This window comes from Pararge aegeria, chromosome 10 (assembly GCF_905163445.1).
Source record: "Pararge aegeria chromosome 10, ilParAegt1.1, whole genome shotgun sequence".
Taxonomy (NCBI): Eukaryota; Metazoa; Arthropoda; class Insecta; order Lepidoptera; family Nymphalidae; genus Pararge; species Pararge aegeria.
The window spans coordinates 717,314-738,922 of NC_053189.1; the positions used below are offsets into that span (position 1 = coordinate 717,314).

The window sequence follows — 21,609 nt, forward strand, 5'->3', positions numbered from 1 at the left end:
TATAAAAAACTTAAGGATATGCATTGTAAGAGGTATAAAAAGCATACCCTTAAGTATTTATAACTCGTATTCGAGATTTTCTTAATTTTACATCATCTGCATACCCTGTGCATACCCTCTATGCACGCCACTGCTTAGTTTATCAGCACTTTTGAAACGTCAAGTCAGTCTATTTGTAGTGACTCTACCACCGGTTCGGAAGGCAAATTCCACCGAGAAGAATTTTTTGTGTTTTCGTTCATAACATTGGTGCCCAGCACCATGCGGCCAGAGGCCATCAAAGAAATCGCTGGAAGCAAACAGCATAAGTCGATGGAGAATTGTATGGATTTATGTGTACTACGTGAGTCCTTACAAGATATTTGAGTAACAATGCACGTCCATCGATTAAACTATTGGCCATAAGTTTTAAAATGCCAAATATTACTTTTTATATTAATCTGATATAATAAATGACTTTAGCATATTCAACTTTGCATCTCAATGTCCTGGGTTCAAAATCCGGATCAGCCCAGTATTTTTTATTTGTTTTAGTATAAATTGACGGACCACGTAGACGGCCCAGCGGTAATGCAGTCTAAGATGGTAGCGTGCTTACCTGTTTAATCGGTTTCAATGCGACATCATACGGTAGGTAGTTTCTTTGTCGGTAGGGTAACTAGCCACGGCCATAGCCTCCAGAGGTGTTAAGCCTTATGTGCCTACAATTACACTGGTAACTACGCTTTTTGAAAAAAGGATGGCAATGTATTTCCCCGGACGAGCTATATCAGAAAAAGTTCTACTACTACAAACTTGTTAAACATTTTCGCTTATTTTTTTAAAAATAAATCCTTACACTAACTTCAAAACTCATTCAAAGATCGATACACATAACCGGCTTCTAAGCGTTAACGTACTGAAACGCTAAATGGGTTGGCGACACGTCTTTATCGGTAGTGTAGTAACTGCCACAGCCGAAGATTTGTACCAGAGAGAACTAACTAAAGCTCATACTTACGTTTATAGGTACATACGAGCTAAACGATTAAATTCAAATACAAATTTTAAAATGTTCTATTCATGTAGACTTTAACACAGACACTTATGAAGCGTTTAACATGTTACCACTAATGTTAGCTAATGGTGATACCTGCATTCGTTAACTTAAAACAAAAGCTAGGAGGGTTCCAAACGCGCCATGGTCTAAGAAGAACCCGCATCAATCTGAGCCAGTTTTTTTTTGTTATCACCAACTCACAGTCGAGTTAATATTTCGATTATTATGTCTAACAGATACTGATTGTCTCATCCAGTGTAACTTTGCCTCGGTATCCAGACGCCTTTGTGTTTACGTAAATACTTCACTTATTTGCATAATTCCTCTTCACAACAGCCGCTCAAGTTTCAACTACGGAAACAAAGTTAATTGTAATCAATTAATTGACATTCCAATGAGATATGAAAATCGCCGGCCAGGACAGGACATAGGTCTCTGCTCAGAACGAGGAAGGTTTAGGCCATAGTATACCACGCTGGTCAAGTGCGGATTGGTACACTTCACACACGGTATGAAGAACTCTTCGGCATGCAGGTTTCAGCAAGTGATATTTTAAATTTCTTAAACTAAAAACGCACATAACTCCGAAAAGGTAGAGGTGCGAGGCTATCACCGATATCGCTTATTGAGTGTAAAGTATGTCAACTGTATAAGTCAACTGTGGATTTTATAGCCCAATTGTAGTGTCTATATTATTTAATAGAGGTCAGTGATCATAAAGCTTTTGAGCCTAAGTCTGTGTCTCGGACGTTATTTTGGTAAAACTGTGTTCGTTATTACAAAAAAATTTATTTTTGAATCGATGATGGGTGGCCTTTTTTTCGGAGGAACCTAGTGAAGTTTACCAATCTACGCTGGGCTTACGTGGTGTCCTATGCCTAAACCCTTCTCGTTCTGTGAGGATTACCAGACCCTGTAATGAGCTGGTAACGGGTTGAGAAATGGTGATGGTGAGAGGTATCCCTGCAGGTATTTTTTGACAGTTTATTTTCTATTATAAAACTAATCGAACTGTGCATTGTTAGTATTACTTATAAATCGTTATGCAAAAAAATAGCTATTCTTTGTAATTAGGGCATACAGACGGACTGATAGATATAGAATATGTAAAATGTGACGAAACTACAGAGTTCTTGGATTACCAAGGGAACCCCAAAAATAAAATTTTACTTCATACTTTATTAGTATTTATGCCAGCGAGCAAGAGATATGAAACAAAGCTTCATTAGCTCAGAACTAGGTCTAGTCGAGTCGTAATTTAAAGCCTGTCTAGATTTATTTTCTTTTCAGCGACATTGAAAAAACCTCCCCACTTGACCTCTATATTAAAGTTAACGAAGAGCGTGGCTTTTTTGTAAAATTTTAAGTTTACTCAAGTTGGGTTTTATGTTTCAATGTAAGTTGTATTTTCTCTATATTTTCATCTTGAAACTATGTGATCCGAGTGCCACGATTTGCTAACAAGGCCCTTCCCCCCTTTTCTTAGTTGAAGAGCGAGCTCTGGCCAGATTAAGTAACAAAATTATTTTGGAGTTAATCTTGACTCGAAAAGCATTCTTGCATTGTGTGACGACTTAAATGACCCAGACTGGAAATTCAAATTCAAATTCAAATTCAAAATTTATTTATTCATGTAGGCCTATCACAGGCACTTATGAAGCGTTCATACATATTTGTTTACATAATTGTAACGGGATGGTGATAACTTCGTTCGCCAACTTAAATCTAAAGCTACGAGGGTTCCAAACGCGCCCTGGTCTAAGAAGAGCCCACAACAAACTTAGCCGGGTAATTTTTTTTTTTTCTTGTTATCACCATTTTTGTTATATCTTAAAAAAAATTTACTATGGCTAATGCTCATATTTTCTTTTTAATAAAAGTTGAAAACTTGTAATTAAATTATTATATAATAACAGATTTTCAAACAATTGGCAACATGCACTTTGGGTCCATTGTAACCCAAATTAAAAATTCATTTATTTCAAGTAGGCCTATTTTATAAGCACTTTTTAAACGTCAAGAATGTCTGTTTGTAGTGAATCTACCACCGATTCGGAAAGCCGAGCTACCGAGAAAAGCCGGCAAGAAAGTCACTTTGAATAAACCAGTGCGATAGTTTTTACTGAAAGAAATACATAATAAAGTCTCCCTGTGACTTTATTAGTTACGCGTACGTACGTAGCGTACCTGGGTACTATGCGCGTGTCGGCCTTTTATCTTCAATAATTTCAATAGGCTATGAGTTACTTAGAATATTTTAAAATAGTTTATAGAGAAAAACATTAAATCAAAAGAAAATATGCTTCTTTTGATTTAATATTTTTACAGGAAACGGGGTTACAGTCCTTAAGATATAAACTTATGCACGCTTCAACAGTATTTCGTAATTCGGTTACGTTATTTAAACTTATATTAATATCATTACCGTGATTTTATTTAAAAATCCGCCCCCATGGTATCCTTAGGCAATCTTTATAGCAAAATACAAAATATAAATAGCAAAGCAACAAAACGGTATTAAACTGCGACAAAGAAAACTTTTGTTCGTTAACCGGGTGCACGTCTCAATACAGTCCGATATTGCTTCCCGGCGTATTGTCGGTCTCACGGCCAGCTGAAGTTGGCTGAAGATTAAATTCTCAAGAAAAGGAAGCTGCTTTCAAATTATGGAAATACTTTTCAAGTAGGTGAAGGTTGACACTGACCCTGTGTCATTTTTGGGAAGACCGTTTCTATTCGGAGCGCATCGTCTTTGACTTCGGATTTTCTCTTCGTAGCTGTCTTGTTGCTCTAATGACTAAGCATAATTGACTTCGCAATACAAGAGCCTGGATTCAATTCTTTTGTACGGCCAAACATATTTTAGATTTCGTCGTACGTAGTTCTTGATAACATTTATAATGTGCCTATCTGTGTAGGACTCTTTCAGCGAGCTTTTTTCTTCCATCCCAGAGTCATTTGGAAATCTTAAATGTATTTAATAGTAATTACAACTGCTTATAAATTTTCGACTCATAAAGTGCACTCAAACAAAGTTATACTGGTTAAAGCCTCACAAGGACTTACCTTGTTCGGCAACAGAGATTTACTGCATACGCTAAGTCGGTTGACAACTGTAATGTGTATTATGTATATTATTAAAAAAATATTCATCAGTCATCTTAGTATCCATAACACAAGCTACGCTTACTTTGGGGCTAGTTGGCGATGTGTGTATTGTGTAAGTATATTTATTTATTTATTTAACTGCTGTTAGACAATGCGAAATAATGGTGACAGTTATATGATCTAAGGCTAACGAGAAAACTGACATACTTACTTCTTGTCGGTTAGCTGATTATATAGTGTTCGCAACACAATGAATCAGGAATAAGAAACACTTTATTGCACTTTAAGGAAAAGATTTTTTAAAGGACATTTCCTTTCCTGCAAACTTTTTCCTTTCCTTTACTGCAAACTCTTTTCCTTTAAGATATGCGTGCAAGAAAGTGTTTCTTTTTCTTCTAGTAGGCATGTAAAGGCGGCCTTGTTGCTGCAAGCAATCTCTTACAGGCAACCTTCTTGGATAGTACTTACAGCATGAGAACGGAATAGTGCTCAGAGCTTATAATACACCGCTATATGTTTTCCTTCACCGTTGAAGCAAGTGATATTTTAAATACTTAAAACGTACATAACTTAGAAAAGGTGCCTACTGGGATTCGAACTCGGTTCCTTGAAAATAAAGTGGAGCTCCTGCCCTACACGCTATAACCGCTTTTTAATATATAAGAAATATAAAATACTATATCCATTATGAGAAAATTTTAATACATATTCACATCCCCATCAATCAACCAATCAACCTTTGTGTGTGAAGGTAATTTTCAATGTTTATTTATGTTCCAGATATCGGCATATCTGTCTGTCACGGTGTATATAGAAGACATAAACGACAACGTGCCCAAGTTCCAGGACACGCCGTACCGCGTCACTGTGGATGAGCTCACGCCTACAGGTGAGAACCTCTGAAACTGTCTTGCTTTAAAAACTTGACCATAAATGTAATTACACTGGCGTATATTTTTTTTAAAGTCAAATATTCCATTAAAACTTTTTAAATTGCGGTTGTAAAATAAAACTTTAGAAAATGATGAGTTCTACTTTCTCATTCGATTCCTTCAACCGGAAAATGTTTGTGTGATGAACATGAATGTTTTTCAGTGTCTGGGTTTATCTTTACATTAAAAGAATTTATGTTTGTTGTTCATAAAAATGATTTATCAGTCATCTTAGAATCCATAACACAAGCTACGCTTACTTTAGGGCTAGATGGCGATGTGTGTATTGTCGTAGAATATATTTATATATATATATATTCATTGTATTCTGTTACTTCATTGTATTTTGTTACTTAAATATAATAGTTAGACAAATACTGTCGCTTACTTTTTGAAGCATTACCAAGCTCTAAAACTTTTCTATAAAACTTAATCGTATATCTCTCATGGTTAAGGTAGCGTATAATTATAGGTATAATATACTTATAATTAAAGCGTCTATTTTTTCAAAATCAATTCAGGGTCAGTAGTACCTCTTTATAATATTAAGTATCGAGTATAGACTATAGAGTATAGATAACAAAAATTTCCCAGGTCTCACAATCTTCAAAGGCATCCACGCCTTCGACCGCGATAAACCCAACACGCCAAACTCAGACGTCCACTACAGCATCACAGCTGGGGATGAAGACGGTCGCTTTACCCTCGAGAGCTCGCATAAACCAGCTCTCATCGTCAGCAAGCCTCTGGACTTCGATAGCGGAGACAAGGAGTTCCTTCTTGTCATTACTGCTTTGGTAAATTATTTGACTTAAGTATTTAGAATTGACCACCACACATCTTAAGCTACTCATTCGAACGACTGCATCCATGTACAGTTGGAAAGAAGCTTTACCAGTTTTATCTTATTCTGACAAATGATGCTTTTTTCCTGTTGTCAGTATTATTGATGTTTGGTTGTTAAGTTGTGGTATTTTATGACTGTCAACACTGACTCTTCGTCTTGTTAGGAGAGTAGCCAAAGGGTCTGGGACATTTATGTTTACATTGGCTGTCCAGATCGCCATCTACTAGGTTTTATTGTGATTATTTTTATCAAAATCTGTCTATCCATTTCCGAGTTTTTACGAGACAGCAATAGACGTAATATATAATGTCCGCGTTCATTTAAGGGTTTTTAAAATCTCGCTAAGTTAAGCGATCAAGCTATGCCACTGGCAGCTTTTACCAGATGCTTTTGCAGGATAAAATAATGTTTGAAAATGATGACTTAAGTCCTCCTATTTTATATAGAACAAAAAAAAGGGTATAGATATTAGTAAAAGCAAGCAAATATTGCTTTAAAAAAGTCACAAAAGTAGATCATTAGAAACTCTGAAAATTTCCTTCACCGAAGACCATATGGCAAATTATAGATGCATTATTCAACGAAAGTTCTTAAAGACCACAAGATTGCTTGTTCAGTCGACAATAAAACATTTTAACGTTACCAATTTTTATTATTTCAACAGATTCAACTTAACATTTGAGTTTTCAACGCCTTGGAACTTTTTGCGTAAAAATAACATTGACGAAAATAAATGAAAATAACGTAACAGCATTTGAAACGATTACTTTGTTAAACTTTTTAAAGCTTTTAATAGGCGTTTAAGTGATTTTACTTTATTAATGAAGTTCGCAAGTAATATCTAGTAAAGTTTTGCATGTTTCAAATTTTGTTATCTATTAATGCTAATAATTATTTATTTCAAGCAATATTTCCTAAGACTGATTGGATCCTCATCAAAGAGACTTAAGTTCGAAACCCGATTACACCATAGCACTATAATTGGTGAACAAAATCGTGTGCTACTTGTATTAAATTATGTAATTTTACTGTTGAAGTACACTTTGGGGAATTAAATTTTCTATTTATATTTTAAAACAACTTTCAGGATCGTGGTTCTCCGCCCCGTAGTTCCAACACCACCGTACATATTTTGGTGCAAGATAACGATGACCTGCCACCCAAATTCACCCTTGATGTCTATAGAACTAGAATATCGGAATTTTATCCTATACTTGTAAGTATTTTAAAATTGTTTTTAAGAGATTTGATAGTCAATTTTATATCGTATACCGTTTTCAGATTGCAAAATTACAATTGAAGTTTTTAATCTATTTCTACTTCTACCTGTTATGACTTAATTTCAAAAGAATAGCACTCTTTTACAAAGTCTAGTTCTATTATATTTTTTATTAATGATGAATTCCTGAATGAAGTTTATAAATAAAACTTTACTTTACTTTTAACTGGAAGACATTTATACATTACATTTTGATATGTTGCATGTATTCTAGGGTAAAAAGATCCACAAGGAGCTATCATTCGAGCAACCGATACGGGCATTCGATCAGGACGCGGGAGTCGCGGCTCCTATTCGATATGAACTGATCTCTGGTAATGAGCGTCGCTTGTTTCTCTTGAGTCCTTTAAACGGCAGCCTGTTTCTGGAAAAAGAAGTAGATTTGGATTCTGAACCTCCATTGCCTGGTAAGGACAGTCAATTCACGTCGTAACTTATTTAGATTTTATTTATTTTTATTTTATTATTTTATTTATTTATATTCTTATTCTAACACTATCAGATAGATGCATTCATGCATAATGTTAGTAAATATAAGTAAGAATGGCGGTGGTTGAAGAAGTATTAGAGAATTTATGCAGTGTATGCAATTTGCAAATATCCTTATACCGATGATCTTGCTAAGCTTTAGAATGGAGCTATTTCAGAAGTGGTACACAAGGTGGAGGAATACGCTAGTGCTCCAAATAAAGTAATATGTTGCTAGCTTGCTGTAATGGTCAAGAGAAACATCATAAGGAATGCATGCATACTTGCATGCCTGAGTGTTCTCCATAATGCTCTGAAAAGCGACATAAATTAGCACTTGTTAAACAATGGTCTAAATCCTTCTCATTCTGAGAACAGATTGCTGGAGAAAAAGTTGGTTATAATTTTTGGTGGCAATAATTTTTGCCCTCAGATTACCCACTTGTGTACACAGTAATCTGTCAGGTCACTATTGCTAATGTTACAGGTAACACATTTGTGCTACAAATTCAAGCGTCACAAGTGGACAATGCGTTGAAGACGGCGTCAGCGCGAGTCGAAGTTGAGATACTGGACTTGAATGATAATCTCCCAGAGTTTGAAGTGGATTTCTACAACATCAGCATAGTTGAAAATTTGCCTAACGGTGAGTTAGTAAAGCCTAGCTTAAGGAATTTATTCGATTTTACTAGTAGCTAGTCAGTATGCCTGTTGATACGTTGCTCAGAAAAGTTATTATATTGTTAACAAATGTATCAATATTTTTAACAATAACAACGTTGTTAAGTGATAAATCTTGAGATTACGGATGGATAAAAATCATATAGAAAATTAACACTAATAGTTGAATTACCATATCTAATAACCATTAACATTTAAGCTACCAGTGGTTTTGGTTACTGAATTACACTTAATATAAAGGCCAAAATTTAGTAAAAGTTTACTGAGTAATTAAACGATTACATTGTAACTATAAAAGGCCTAAAATATTTAAACTTCCAAAATTGAATTTTAAAATAATCATGAAATCGATTAATGTTGTAATTTATCATCAAATTTAACAGGATTTAGCGTTTTGCAAGTTATGGCGACGGATAAAGATCAAGGTGATAATGGAGAGTTTACATATCAACTGAATGATCCTAAAGGAGCCTTCTCTATAGATCCTAGAACAGGATGGCTAACTGTTAGGAATCAAGTAAGTTTTAATACTAGTTAAACATCAAACACAGAACTTGATCGTCATGCGTCATTAATCTAACTGGCTGTTGCCCCTGACTTCTTCCAAGTTTTTGTAAAATCTTGCAGGTATCCTTTATTTTTCCGGGATAAAATGTTACCTACATCCGTTTCCAGGACCTATTCATATGCAAAATTTCAACACGATATGTAATAAATACTATTTTAAAATCTAATAAATACTATTTTAAAATCCCGCGCGCCCCTTTCACAGCAGCTTTTTTTAGAATACCTGTTATTCAATTAATATATTTCTATGAAGTTATAATAAGTGTGCACAATTTTATCAAGATCGGCTAAACGGATGAGCTGAACATAGGTAACAAACAAACAACAATTATAATATTAGCATGGATTAACTATTAATGTCTCTGGGCCTTGGAGTTCTCCTTTATGGGTGGGTTAGGGAAATGCGTAGGTTAATTCCTTGAACATGCTATAATAAGGGTTTACGGTTTAAGTTAATAAACTCAGAAAGATATATTTTCAAGCGCTATTCATAATAACGGAATCACCCATCTAAGCTTAAAGTGTTTTGGGGATCGATATCATTTACAACAATTTATTCATGGATTTCAGACTGAACTTGATCGAGAGCAACATTCTTCGCTACGAATGAAAGTATACGCAAAAGAAAAGAATTTGAGTATCGTTGGAACATTTCTAGACAAACAAAGGCTATCAAAATGGCACCGGAACCCCAATATAAGAGCTCCAGTTAAAGACAAAACAACATACGTGTTTCCTGATAAATTAGGGACGAGTAATGAGAATATTGAATTTATGGAAGAAACACATCAGCTAATGTCATTTGTAACAGTAGAAGTAACTTTACTTGATGCTAATGACAATAATCCAGTTTTCATACCAAGTAATTTATACGAATTCTCTGTAAGATTTGACGCTGATATTGGTTCAGAAATCGGTAAAGTAAAAGCAGTTGATCCAGATCTAGGAAGAAACGGAATAGTATTATATGATTTACAAAGGACAAGTAACTTGACTATAACATCTCCATTTCAAGTAGATGCTAAATCTGGAATAATAACCCTGGTCGAGTCTCGTTTGTTAGAGGGAAGACACGCGCTTTTTATTGAAGCATCTGATCAACCTGCAAATCCAAGTGAGAGACGATATTCTTTAGCAGTTGTCACGATTGATGTCATTGGAAATCAAAAAGGTTAGTATAAAATTAACGGATACAATAAAACCATCATCATCATCATCATCATGTCAACAAATTAACATCCATTGCTGGACATACTCGTAGGTCTTTTGAAGAGAGTTCCAAATAAAATGGCATTGTGCAACTGGGTCCAGCGACTCCCTACGGCTCGCTTGGTGTAGTCGATCCACTTCGAAGGCGGTCAACCAACTTCGCGTTTACAATACTCTAACCAAGCATTATTCCGTAAAATATATATGAAATCATTAATTATGTTCTATCATAATATAATTTTGACAAATGATGATTCGATTTAAATGTTATTTTTTGCATACTTATATAGACTGTGACTTATAATCATATTATTATACAATTTAAATTTACACTGAATGTGTTGATTATTTATTTTAATTATGATTTCAGGTTTAAAATCAGATAAACCTAATTTTATAGGTGCGCCATATGAATTTTGGGTTGGATCCAACGTTGGAATTGGAACAAGTGTCGGACAGGTAAAAGTAAATGATGTTTCAGTAAAAAGTGATGTCACTTACGACTTGTTACATGGATATGAGGAAGGAGGTATGTATTTATTTTATTCCGAAACGAACATGACTGAAAATTCGTATAATTTTTACCATAAAAGTGACATGGTTTTTTTTTCTAGTACCCTTTGCTGTAGAAGAAAGATCAGGTGTTATCACAGTTATAAATGAACTGTCTAAATTTGAAAGGCCACTGTATGACTTTGAAGCGGTAGCAATACTAGAAAAGCAGAACATTACAATAACAACTAACGCAACTGTCCACGTGGTCGATGTTAATGACGAGAGAGGTGTCTTTTTGAAGTAATTATATTATTTTAGTTAACTATGTTTGTACTTGGATTCACAATAACACCGCTTTTTGTTTTCAGAGGAACGCATTCGCCGTTTGTATTTCATGTCAAGGAAAATGTAGCGGGTGCTACTATAGGACACATTTTTCCAGTAAACGTTAGTTCTTTTGCTACTAATAGTGGGAATATTAAGTTCATAATTGCGAACCAACAAGACGTTGCTGATGAAATAGCTATAGGTAAATAAAAGCTTATCTAAATTGATTTGAGATATTTTTTCTAACAAATAATGCAACTGTTGTACACTTTTATTCTTTCAGGACCAGATGGCACTATTTATGCACAGAAAGCATTAGACAGAGAAAAAAGGGACACATACAGAATGACAGTAATTGCTGAGTTCAATAAAGGTGTTATCTCAGGAGCTGGGCTTTATCAAATCACAATTCACGTAGACGATGAGAATGATAACCCACCTATTTTTGAAATGCCGTCTTATGAAGGTTTGATCACTGAAAATGCAAAAACAGGAACAGAACTCTCAATGACAAATAAAATACGAGCTAATGATGCAGATTCAGATCAGAATGCTGTATTCATGTATACCATTTTTGGTGATGGACATAATCTGTTTAGTATTAATGAAGAAACAGGAATAATATCATATATTGGGAATAAATTAGATAGGGAAGAGAAAAGTGTCTATTTGTTGAAAATTGTTGCTAGAGACAAAGGCAGTCTAAAGTCAGAAGCAAAGTTGACGATCACTGTATTAGATGAAAATGATAACGCACCTAAATTTAACCAAATAATAATTCCATTAGGGGAACCAGTAAATTTGTTAGAAATCGATGAATCCACATCAATAAAAATATACAAAGAGATTTTAAATAACGTGACTAACAACGTAAGTAAGGTTGAAGCTAAACCAAAAAATAAATTTCCAATAACGGCAGATTCCCCTCTGTTCATCATGCCAGAAAATGTTGCGATTGGAACGACAGTATTAAAATTAAATGCTGTAGATATGGATAGTGGCATAAACGGACAAATAAGGCATGAATTTACTTCAGAAGTATTTCTGCCACCATATGCACTACCAGCAAATTTATTACAAGTTAAAAGATATTTTGTTATAAACGAACGATACGGGCATATTATTGTGGCCCGAGCCTTGCCACCTGAATCTGAGTTTCGATTAAATGTCACTGCATTAGATGGTGGGGAATTAAGTGATCAGGTTACTGTAAGATTTTTTGTCAAAGACGTTAATGATCATTTTCCAATGTTCAAAAAATCCTGGTACAACTTTAACGTGGAAGAAGCTCAGTACAGTAGAAGAATTCTAGGTAAAGTTGATGCAACAGATGCCGATTTTGGGCAAAATGCAAACCTGACTTATTATATCCAACCCTCAAGTAAAGACATTCCTTTTGAAATTTCACCTTTAAATGGTGTTTTTAGTGTAAGTGGTGTTTTAGACAGAGAAAAAGAAGATAAATATACATTGACGGTAGTAGCACGTGATAACGGAAATGATAAGAAACTGTCTTCTTCAGTAAGCGTTGAAATTCAAGTATTAGATGTCAATGATAATGCTCCAAAATTCTTTGCGTATGATGAGTTATTGGAATGGAAACATCCAGAAGCAGATGAAATTTCCAATCACAACTTTGAATCAGTTATGATGATACCAGTATACAAGGCAAATTTAGAAGAAAACTCACCGATTGGTACTACAGTAACTAGGGTTTATGCAAATGATTCTGACTTTATTGGTAATGGAAATGGTCTTATTTTGTATAGTTTACCACAGCGAAAAAATCAACTTAACATGTTCACCATTGATTCCAAAGAAGGCATATTGACAACTACAACAAGATTGGATTATGAAAGTCAAAAAGTACATAATGTTACAGTAGTTGCTTCTGATTTGGGATCACCAAGTCTAAGCTCTACGGCTATAATTATGTTAAACTTAATAGATATACCAGACGAGATTGAAGTTTCCGATAAACCAGTATTCATATCAAGGTATTACGAATTAGAAATAGAGGAAAATGTTCATACCCCAGTCGAACTAGTGACAGTAAATTTAACAGAATATTATGAAAACTTTAAAATGAAATATTTCATTCAAAATGAAAATGACACAGATATAAAGAAAACATTCATCATAGACCCACGCAATGGTACATTATATCTTATTAAAAGTCCCGATCGAGAATACAGGGATACATATGAAATAATAGTCAGGGTTGAAAGACAAAAGATAAGTCGAGAGCTTCCTCACATGATCTATCCAGTTTCTGATGATATCCTTGAAGGGATGTCCAAGTTTGATGTTAAAGTAGTTGTAAGAATCAAAGATGTTAATGACAATGCGCCTAGGTTTATAAATGGTGGACGACCTATGGTCACTGCTATACCTACAACTGCACCTTTTGGCTATGAAGTAATTCAATTGCAAGTAAGAATCATTTTTTTTATTTATAATACAGCTTAACATTTTACATGGCTAATCTTAGTTTTAAAAAGTTTAAAAATTTATTAATATATTAATGAAAAAAAATCCAAACATTGTTTTTATACGTTCTATTACATATTACTAATATCTACTATCTTTTTGCAAAAAACTTTAATACAGATCAGGCTAGTCAACGATTTTTATATTTATAGATAACTTTGTTTTTTTAAAATATATTAAATGGTAGTATAGTCAAAATAACAACTCATCATTCCATCAAAAAGTGACGTTTCTGCACATTATTACCTTATTAACAAAATGGTAAAGAATTGCAGGCAATGCAATCAATTGATTTTTAATAAGAATGTAGGTGCATAATAGTGTCATAGTCATAGTCCTTATGTTATCAAATAATTTCTGTAGATGATTTTATATCAATTTGTCTTGCTGAAATTGTTCCTTGGCTCTCACAAAGTCACACCTGCTATTACTGTTTACCAGGCAACAGACCCCGACATGGGAATCAATGCAGACATCCGCTACCAACTCATCAACTCTGAAGGTAGTCGGTTTACAGTAGAGCCAGTATCCGGCAGGGTGCGAGTTGCAGGCAGCGTGGCGCGCTCTGCTGGAAGGGTTCTGGGGTTTGATGTTAAAGCGACTGATAGACGCGGGGCTGATGATGGACGTTCAGCTATTGTTAACGTTTTTGTGAGTATTATTGAACAGTTAGGTAATTATGATTAATAACTTACTGTCTTTCTTCTCTTTACCAATTCTATATTTATAAATGAATAATTATATGTTTAGAAAAACACCAACAGGTATTTTAATTGAATTTTGGGCAGATTTTGTTTGGTAAATGTGTAAAAAATTATCATTCGACAAAAGTAAATTGAGCAAACTTTTATTTCAAACAGATTAATTATAATAGTGTTGAATTTGTTTAGGTATACGTGCTGGATGAAAACAAGCAACTAGTGATGGTGATAAGCGCAAAGCCGATGGAAGTGGAAAAGGAGATGGACAGTATTATGAAACAACTCTCCAACATGACAGGCTTCGACGTCAGAGTTAGGCGCCTGGAGTCAAGTGGAAAAACTGCCATGGATGGTTATGCGTACGTAAATCCACTAAATAAACTTCGCCCGAAGAAAAGTCCTATTATAATCTCTTTAATATTATTAACTTGCTGGCCCGCACATTTCGTCTCTGCCAAATCGGTTACCACCAATTATAGTTTCAAACACCAAAAACCTACAGCTGCTGTAGGCTGATGGCCTAATTTGATTTCCAATATATGTAATATTTTTTTTTAATTTTAGGACGGATATGTACATTTACGCTGTTGATCCTATTTCTAATTCTATCATCGATATGGAGGTCCTACAAAAGTAAGTTTTTCGCACTATTTTCATCTTCTAGGTCATATACCTGGTTATGTTTCAGATTAATTTATAAGATATATTATTTATAGATTTCATTTATTGTTTTGAGTTATCATATTTTTACGATTGTCACAAGGGCTGAATTAAACATGAAAAATTTAGATTTCATTATTAGTTTAACCAGCTAACCGGATCCAAAATGTATTTCTGTTAAACATAATGAAACAGATAGTTTGCTTTGTAAAAAATCCTCATAAATTGCGCAAAAGTTACACATTCTTTTTGATTTATTCTATAAACTTAAATTCTTCTTGAACTTAAATTGAGATTACAAGAACTGCTTCAAAATTCATAATCAATACTGATATCACTTGTTTATGAATGTAAAAGTTAGAGAACTTTATCAAAAGATTTTTTAATTCAGGTGAAATTTTCTTTTAGATCATTAATGAAAAGAGATACCTCCCTCCGGCATAATTTGGCTGGATTCAAGGTTTTGGAAGTTGGAGATACCACAATGGTTCAAGCGAGAAGTGTTCAAATGCTAAGTACAATGGAAATAAGCGTAGTCGCTTTGGGATGTCTAGTATTCATCGGCGCCTGTACTACTGCTATATGCATACTGTGCTTTAGGAAAACACGAAGGTGTGTATATTTTATATTATATTTGTGATAAGCATTTTGACTTTTTTAACCCCAGACTTGCAGACTTTTTACCTTAGCTATACTTCTTTATGTTATTAAAGTCTTTAAGGTTAAATTCTTTAAGGAAAAGGATGTGTATTAGACACTATTTCGATATATACGTATACCTCCTTTTAATAGATTTTTCAATAGTTTCATTACCTACTTTTTGTTTACGAAGTCTCTTTTTTATTTTAAAATAACCTTTTTATATAATTTTATAATTCTAACATAACTATGAAAAGTCTAAAAATAAAATATTATTTCATTGGAAATCAACAGAAGGTGAGTGATATTTTTCTTACACATTTCAGACATCATCACCATCACAAAAGAAAGCATGCCCATCATTACTTCATCTAAACACTCAACTTAAATATAAAAATAGTCAAATTCTGGAATTAAATTATTTAATTTATACAACTGTCTTACTTTTTTATTGAAATAAATAACTTTGATTATTAATTAATGCATTTATTATAATCCTATAGATTAAATAAATTACCTTTCTCTTACCGTCATATGTGTATATATGTCGTATGATTATTATTGTTTTTAATATTATATATACTTTTTTTTATATTTCTCTAAAGATAGTTCACGGCACAGTCATGATTTCCTTTGTTCTAACATTCTTCTATTATAAATATGTTTACAACAATTTTAGTTTTCTTACATGCAGTTATTTTTTTAAAACAACTACGATAAATTATATTTTCTTAAGTCGTACGTAGTTAGATCTTTTTCTTTTCTTGACTGAACTTTACTGTTGTAAATAGTTTCATCTAGAAATAACATTACACTTCTATTTACTGAATTCTATTCTATCTTTGCCCTAACAGAATTCGCCACAAACCATTTTCCCAACAACGTCTTAACGCTTTTTCAACTGAGCATTTAACTAAGTATGGAGGTCTTTTCCCATCTGGAAACAACCAGTGCCAAGAACTGAATCAGTCTTATAGTGAGGCCGATTCCTATATCGATGTGATTAACCAAAGTACGTTAAAGAAAACGTGCCCTCATGGTAACACGGTGGAAGAATTTGGAAAGGCTCACCAGAAATGTGTCAAAGGGCAATTTGCTGATGTAAATGCAAAAGAGAAGCACGAGAGGATCTGTATCAAATTCAATCAGCGACCTCTGCAGAAGGGGTAAGTTTTATGTCTGCATCCGTAACAATTGTGGAGTAATTCTTTTAAAGTTCATTCAAAGTATTGACTTCAATTAATGCTTCATATTTCAATACCTACAAGAAATATTCTCTTCTAATTTGAATGAGTTTTTAATAATATTATAAAAACAGCATGATAGCAAAGTTTTGCAAAAAAACAGTTATTCGATCTATTTCGGTAGCAAAGTAAATAACTTTATCTTATACATACAACTGAAATTGAAATTGGTTTAAACCTAAATAATGTTTTTCATTTATTGAAAAAATACGACAAAATGTAAACATGGATGAAGTTTTAAAAGTGAAAAAAATTAATTTAATGTAATAATTAATAATGTAAGTATATGATAGTTGTAACTCCAAGAAAATAAAACTGTTTTTCGAAGTATCGCAATTGGTGAAGAAATCGCTGGTAATTATTTGCTAATTTATTTATGAACTATGAAATTCGGTGTTTTCAAGGCCGTTTGTTTTTTGAGTAAATAGATGCTATCTTGCAAGCTACAGAATTATCAATAGGCAAATTTAACCTGGTTTTATGTATGTTTTCTTAAATATCTTAAATTAATATTCTTAATAATATTTATATCGTTTAAGTTTCATATTTCTATTTTCTATCCTTATTTATGACTCGATTATTATTTATCTCATGTATTTTTTTCCCCATGTATTTTTATACAAGTTTTTCTACTTTTGTATTTACAATACCTTCTGTATTTACACATATATTTACTAACACAAAACTTTTAGACACATTGCGCCACATTTCTTTAGGCATTTATGTACAAAATTCAATCTTTGATAACGGTCAAGAAATATATTATGAATAAGCGTATCCACCATTACTAATTTTTAATTCATTTTATTTTGCTAAGGCTTAATTAGGCAAATAAGTTTGTCAATTGCCTATTTAAATAAATTCAAAATAACTTTACTAGGATTCTTTGGACTATTTTTTCCGATCTATCCTTTTATAACAAAATGTTGTTAATTAATTATCTATTAGCATTAAAGACTTTGAGGCCATCATTAATTTTTATAGAGTAATATAATTATTATAAGTAATTACGAGTACAAAAAAAATTCCACCCACAATTTAGGTGTCCAAATGTTGTTGGCTAGGTTATGTAAAATTAAATTTATCACTAACATGTACAAACGTGTACAAACATGTCATCTAACACACACGTACATCCACATGTAGGAAGGGCCATGACACGTCGCTAACGTCAGTGCATTCCAGTGGACAAGACTCCGGCATTGCGGACGCACGCTGCGACTGCGGCCGATCTAATGTTCACACCTCTGAAGAGAGCAGCGGGTATGTGCTAAATCTTCCAATACTTTGCTTAACTTTATTCCTGATATAAGACTAGTGGTTATTGGTTTCCTTATTTGAAATAGGTCAAGGTTGCAAATGCATTTCAAATAGCAAAATACTTAATTTCCAAGCTAAGATTTTAAGAGATTTTGCTAATAGCAAATGAAAATTTTTCAGACTTTTTTTTAAATAGATATAAACAAAATATAATTCCTAAAGATTTATGTTCTAAAAGTATAAACATAAATTTATTTATAATGTAAAAGCTGTATTATTTGTTCTCACATTATAATTATTAGCACCAGCATATAACTAGAACCATATAATTTGCAGATGCAGCTACGAAGACTCCCTGAAATCTAATCACAATCATGACAGAAAACTATTTCGCCCTGATAACGGAAATAAGTTTATACGACGTGCTTCATTCAACAACCAACCTTTAGACATCCGAAGGTACAATCATCGTCGACAAAGTTTTTCGGAAAACTTACAAAAGCACTTTCCAACTTTCGAGAGAATTGGTTCTGGCAACGTAACTAGGCAAATATCATCCACGAATGTAAGTTCACAACCTTATTTCTTAAATTCTAAAAAGAAATATAGAAATGAAGTGGTAAATGAACCAATGATAGATTATGATCACAGTGAAGTTGATGATGTTTTTGATACTAATCTAGATAGAAGGTTGAATTCAAAGAATAGAAATAGTAGTATGATGGATTTAAATCAAGCTGTATTTGTTGCTACTCCAGCAACTGCTGAAATAATAAGAAGGGGAAGTGAAAGGATTATGTTTGCAAGACCCTTATAGCATAATATAGAAGATGATAATATTATGTCGGACATTAATGTATAACGTGATAGAAGACCGAGAATTAAATCAACTTTATGTTCAACTTGAGCAACTTAGTGGCGGTGAAATTTGAACAGTAATTGCTCAATTTTAAGACTTACAGTAGAGTATATATTTTCTACCAATTTTATAGCTTTTTAAAAGATTTTTTCTCAGTTAGTCACATAATTCCGTACCTAAAAATCTCAGTAGGTATAAGTCGTGGCGAAAACAGAAAATAAGATTAAAAGTTAAATCAATTTTCACACATAATCTTTGTAAATTTGTTCTTTATGAAAATGCGATTGAATTAGTTCAGTGAAACTATTCAGTAACTTCCCTTCGTTGGAAGACTATCATCTCCATATAAAATTTGCAGTTTGCTTAGGTAAAAGTACGGCGGTCAAATTGAGCGTTTTGTTGGCAACTTGTTGGAATAGTTGTTACATAATCAGTTCGGACATATGCAATGTAAATAATATGTATCATTAAGATTTTCAATTATTTTACGTTAAAGTTAATCTGCTCCGGTCCGATGATCATTCTTTTTAGTTTTTATTAAGTGAAAAAGCTTAATCCTACAGTTTGTTATCCGCCATTGAAATCTGGTTTCTCAAATCAGAATTGATGGCACATGGGCCTGGCCATACTATATCAGTGCATAAAATATCTACGCGCAAAAGATGAACCCCGAGAGTTTCTGACGGTGAATTATTTTATGTTACTAATTGGAAGGCCATTGACATGCCAAACCATTATTTTATAATAAACTCTGACAAAAATATCTCAGTCAACTTACTTTCTTGGTTAATTTTTTAACTATCTCATCGGACGAATTAGATATCTTTGTTTAAAAACAATGCTTCAATATTGACCCATCATAAAATTTAAATAATGGAGAGCTAAATACCAATTACAATTTAATTGAGTCCGTGAAATTGAAAATATCCGATCCAAAAGTGAACTGAAATACTGCGGTTGATGAAGAAAGGTAAATTATTTCATTTAGGAAATTAATGGAGGAATTAGAATTTCGTTCCGTCTTTTATGCCTCCACTTTGTATTAATAATTTAAATTGTATATAGGTTTTTATTTTTTTCGTAATTAGCATTATGATAATATTACTGTACTTATTGTGAATAAACTAGACATACTGTAATGTATTTTGTGTATTTATGTAAATAGGGATTGACTTTAATTAAAATATAAGAATAAATTGATTAAGTAGTTTTATATAAATTAAATACGGAAGAGTTTAATTATATATGAGATTAGGCAATCATCCATATCTTTACGTGTGTGTTTGTGTTCAATTATGTATACTTAAACTTTTCGTATCGTTAATTATAGGTAGGTAAAAAATCTAATAATCAAAATCTTTATTAATGGTACATGAAAAGAAAGAAAGGTATTCAAAATGATGTCCTTAAATCATACTGAAGCCACAGTGCTGCAAATTTTTGCGATTTTTATCGTAATCAGTACTTCATTCAAGATTTATGTTTATTGAAATTTAAAAATACGATGATTTTGCACTAGTTACGAATATACAACAATGTACCCTGAATCTGATGAGATTTGCATGCAAAATCATCATCATGAATATCATCAGCCTATTAATGTCCCACTGGTGGGCACAAGCCTCTTCTTTCAATGGAGCCCGAGTTTGAGATCATTCACCTTTTAAGCTACATCGATGCAGTTTGGCGCTTACAATATGTTATTGATGAAAGCCTTTTTCTTAACTCCGGGTTGAAACACTATCTTCATCAATAACATATAACAGTCCACTGCTAAACTAAAGGCCTCTCTCTACGGGAGGGTTTGCCAATAAACACCACACTGGGCAGGTGAAAATTTCTTAACAAAACAATATATTATAGGAATCAATCCGAGCGTGATTTTTCTTCCAAGTGAGGGCCACGTGTGAAATTTTCCACATACGTTTACTTCTCTGATCGCGAGAATGTGAACTACGATTTGTACAACATTGAGAGAGCGCCATCTAGTGAGAGTATTGTTTCCAAGTCCTGTCAATAGAAGGCGCTATATAAATCGTACTTAACTTTCACGCTATCGAATAAGTAAACGGAGGTAGAAAAGCTCACGCTTGGACCTCTGAACATGATATTTAAATTCAAATTTAAATTTAGTGTTTTATTTTTAATTCGATTTTACATACAATACTTAAAAACCTACCTTTTTGCCGAGTGTCTGACGAAATTTCAAATATGTTTTAATTTTGTAAGTGTGCCATTTTGAAAATTGATCGTATTTGTAAATCGAACCTTTACCACCTTTATAAAAATAATACTCGTTGTAATATATATTTTTAAGAATAATATTTTAATGTAAATTGTGAAAATGAAATTGTACCTACTTATAGTTTCTGTTTTTTTTTCTAAAGCCACTTTAGAATTCTACATTACAAATAAATAACAAAGAAGCCTTTAAATTTTTTACACAGGCCTTTTTTCCTAGCTAATTGTACAAGTATCGTCAAAATCGTTTGAATATTTCCCATCCCTTGCAAATTTGACGTGCCTAATGATGAAATGTATTAATTATTTCTACGGTGCAGTATAGCCAGTGTAAGCGACATATGCACTGTGTCGCTTACACTGGCTGATGTTGGCAGTTAATTCATTTACTCTAACAATAAAATATACCCATAGATAACAAATGTGAGCAACTGCTGTAGAACTGTTAAATGTGTGAAAAATTGCTCAACGGCCGATTGGCGCAGTGGACATTGACCCTTTCTGAGTCCAAGGCCTTGGGCTCGATACCCACTACTGGAATATATTTCTGCGATTAACATTAA

At 33.2% G+C, this 21,609-nt stretch overlaps 1 protein-coding gene across 1 annotated transcript in view; it reads left to right on the plus strand.

The window, feature by feature from the left end:
* The window catches only part of LOC120626894 (cadherin-89D), a gene marked incomplete at its 5' end in the record, with an annotated part of 36,147 nt that extends 17,377 nt beyond the window's left edge, over window positions 1-18,770 (plus strand). Inside the window, 18 exons of the mRNA XM_039894680.1 lie at window positions 4,928-5,036; window positions 5,674-5,876; window positions 7,014-7,142; window positions 7,420-7,612; window positions 8,161-8,319; window positions 8,738-8,871; window positions 9,492-10,092; window positions 10,513-10,659; window positions 10,745-10,925; window positions 10,994-11,154; window positions 11,236-13,385; window positions 13,884-14,093; window positions 14,333-14,502; window positions 14,708-14,776; window positions 15,212-15,415; window positions 16,297-16,608; window positions 17,833-17,949; window positions 18,283-18,770. Of these exons, the coding sequence (XP_039750614.1) occupies window positions 4,928-5,036; window positions 5,674-5,876; window positions 7,014-7,142; window positions 7,420-7,612; window positions 8,161-8,319; window positions 8,738-8,871; window positions 9,492-10,092; window positions 10,513-10,659; window positions 10,745-10,925; window positions 10,994-11,154; window positions 11,236-13,385; window positions 13,884-14,093; window positions 14,333-14,502; window positions 14,708-14,776; window positions 15,212-15,415; window positions 16,297-16,608; window positions 17,833-17,949; window positions 18,283-18,763 (5,730 nt within the window). The remainder of the gene's footprint in view (window positions 1-4,927; window positions 5,037-5,673; window positions 5,877-7,013; window positions 7,143-7,419; window positions 7,613-8,160; window positions 8,320-8,737; window positions 8,872-9,491; window positions 10,093-10,512; window positions 10,660-10,744; window positions 10,926-10,993; window positions 11,155-11,235; window positions 13,386-13,883; window positions 14,094-14,332; window positions 14,503-14,707; window positions 14,777-15,211; window positions 15,416-16,296; window positions 16,609-17,832; window positions 17,950-18,282) is intronic.
* Window positions 18,771-21,609: the final 2,839 nt, after the last annotated feature.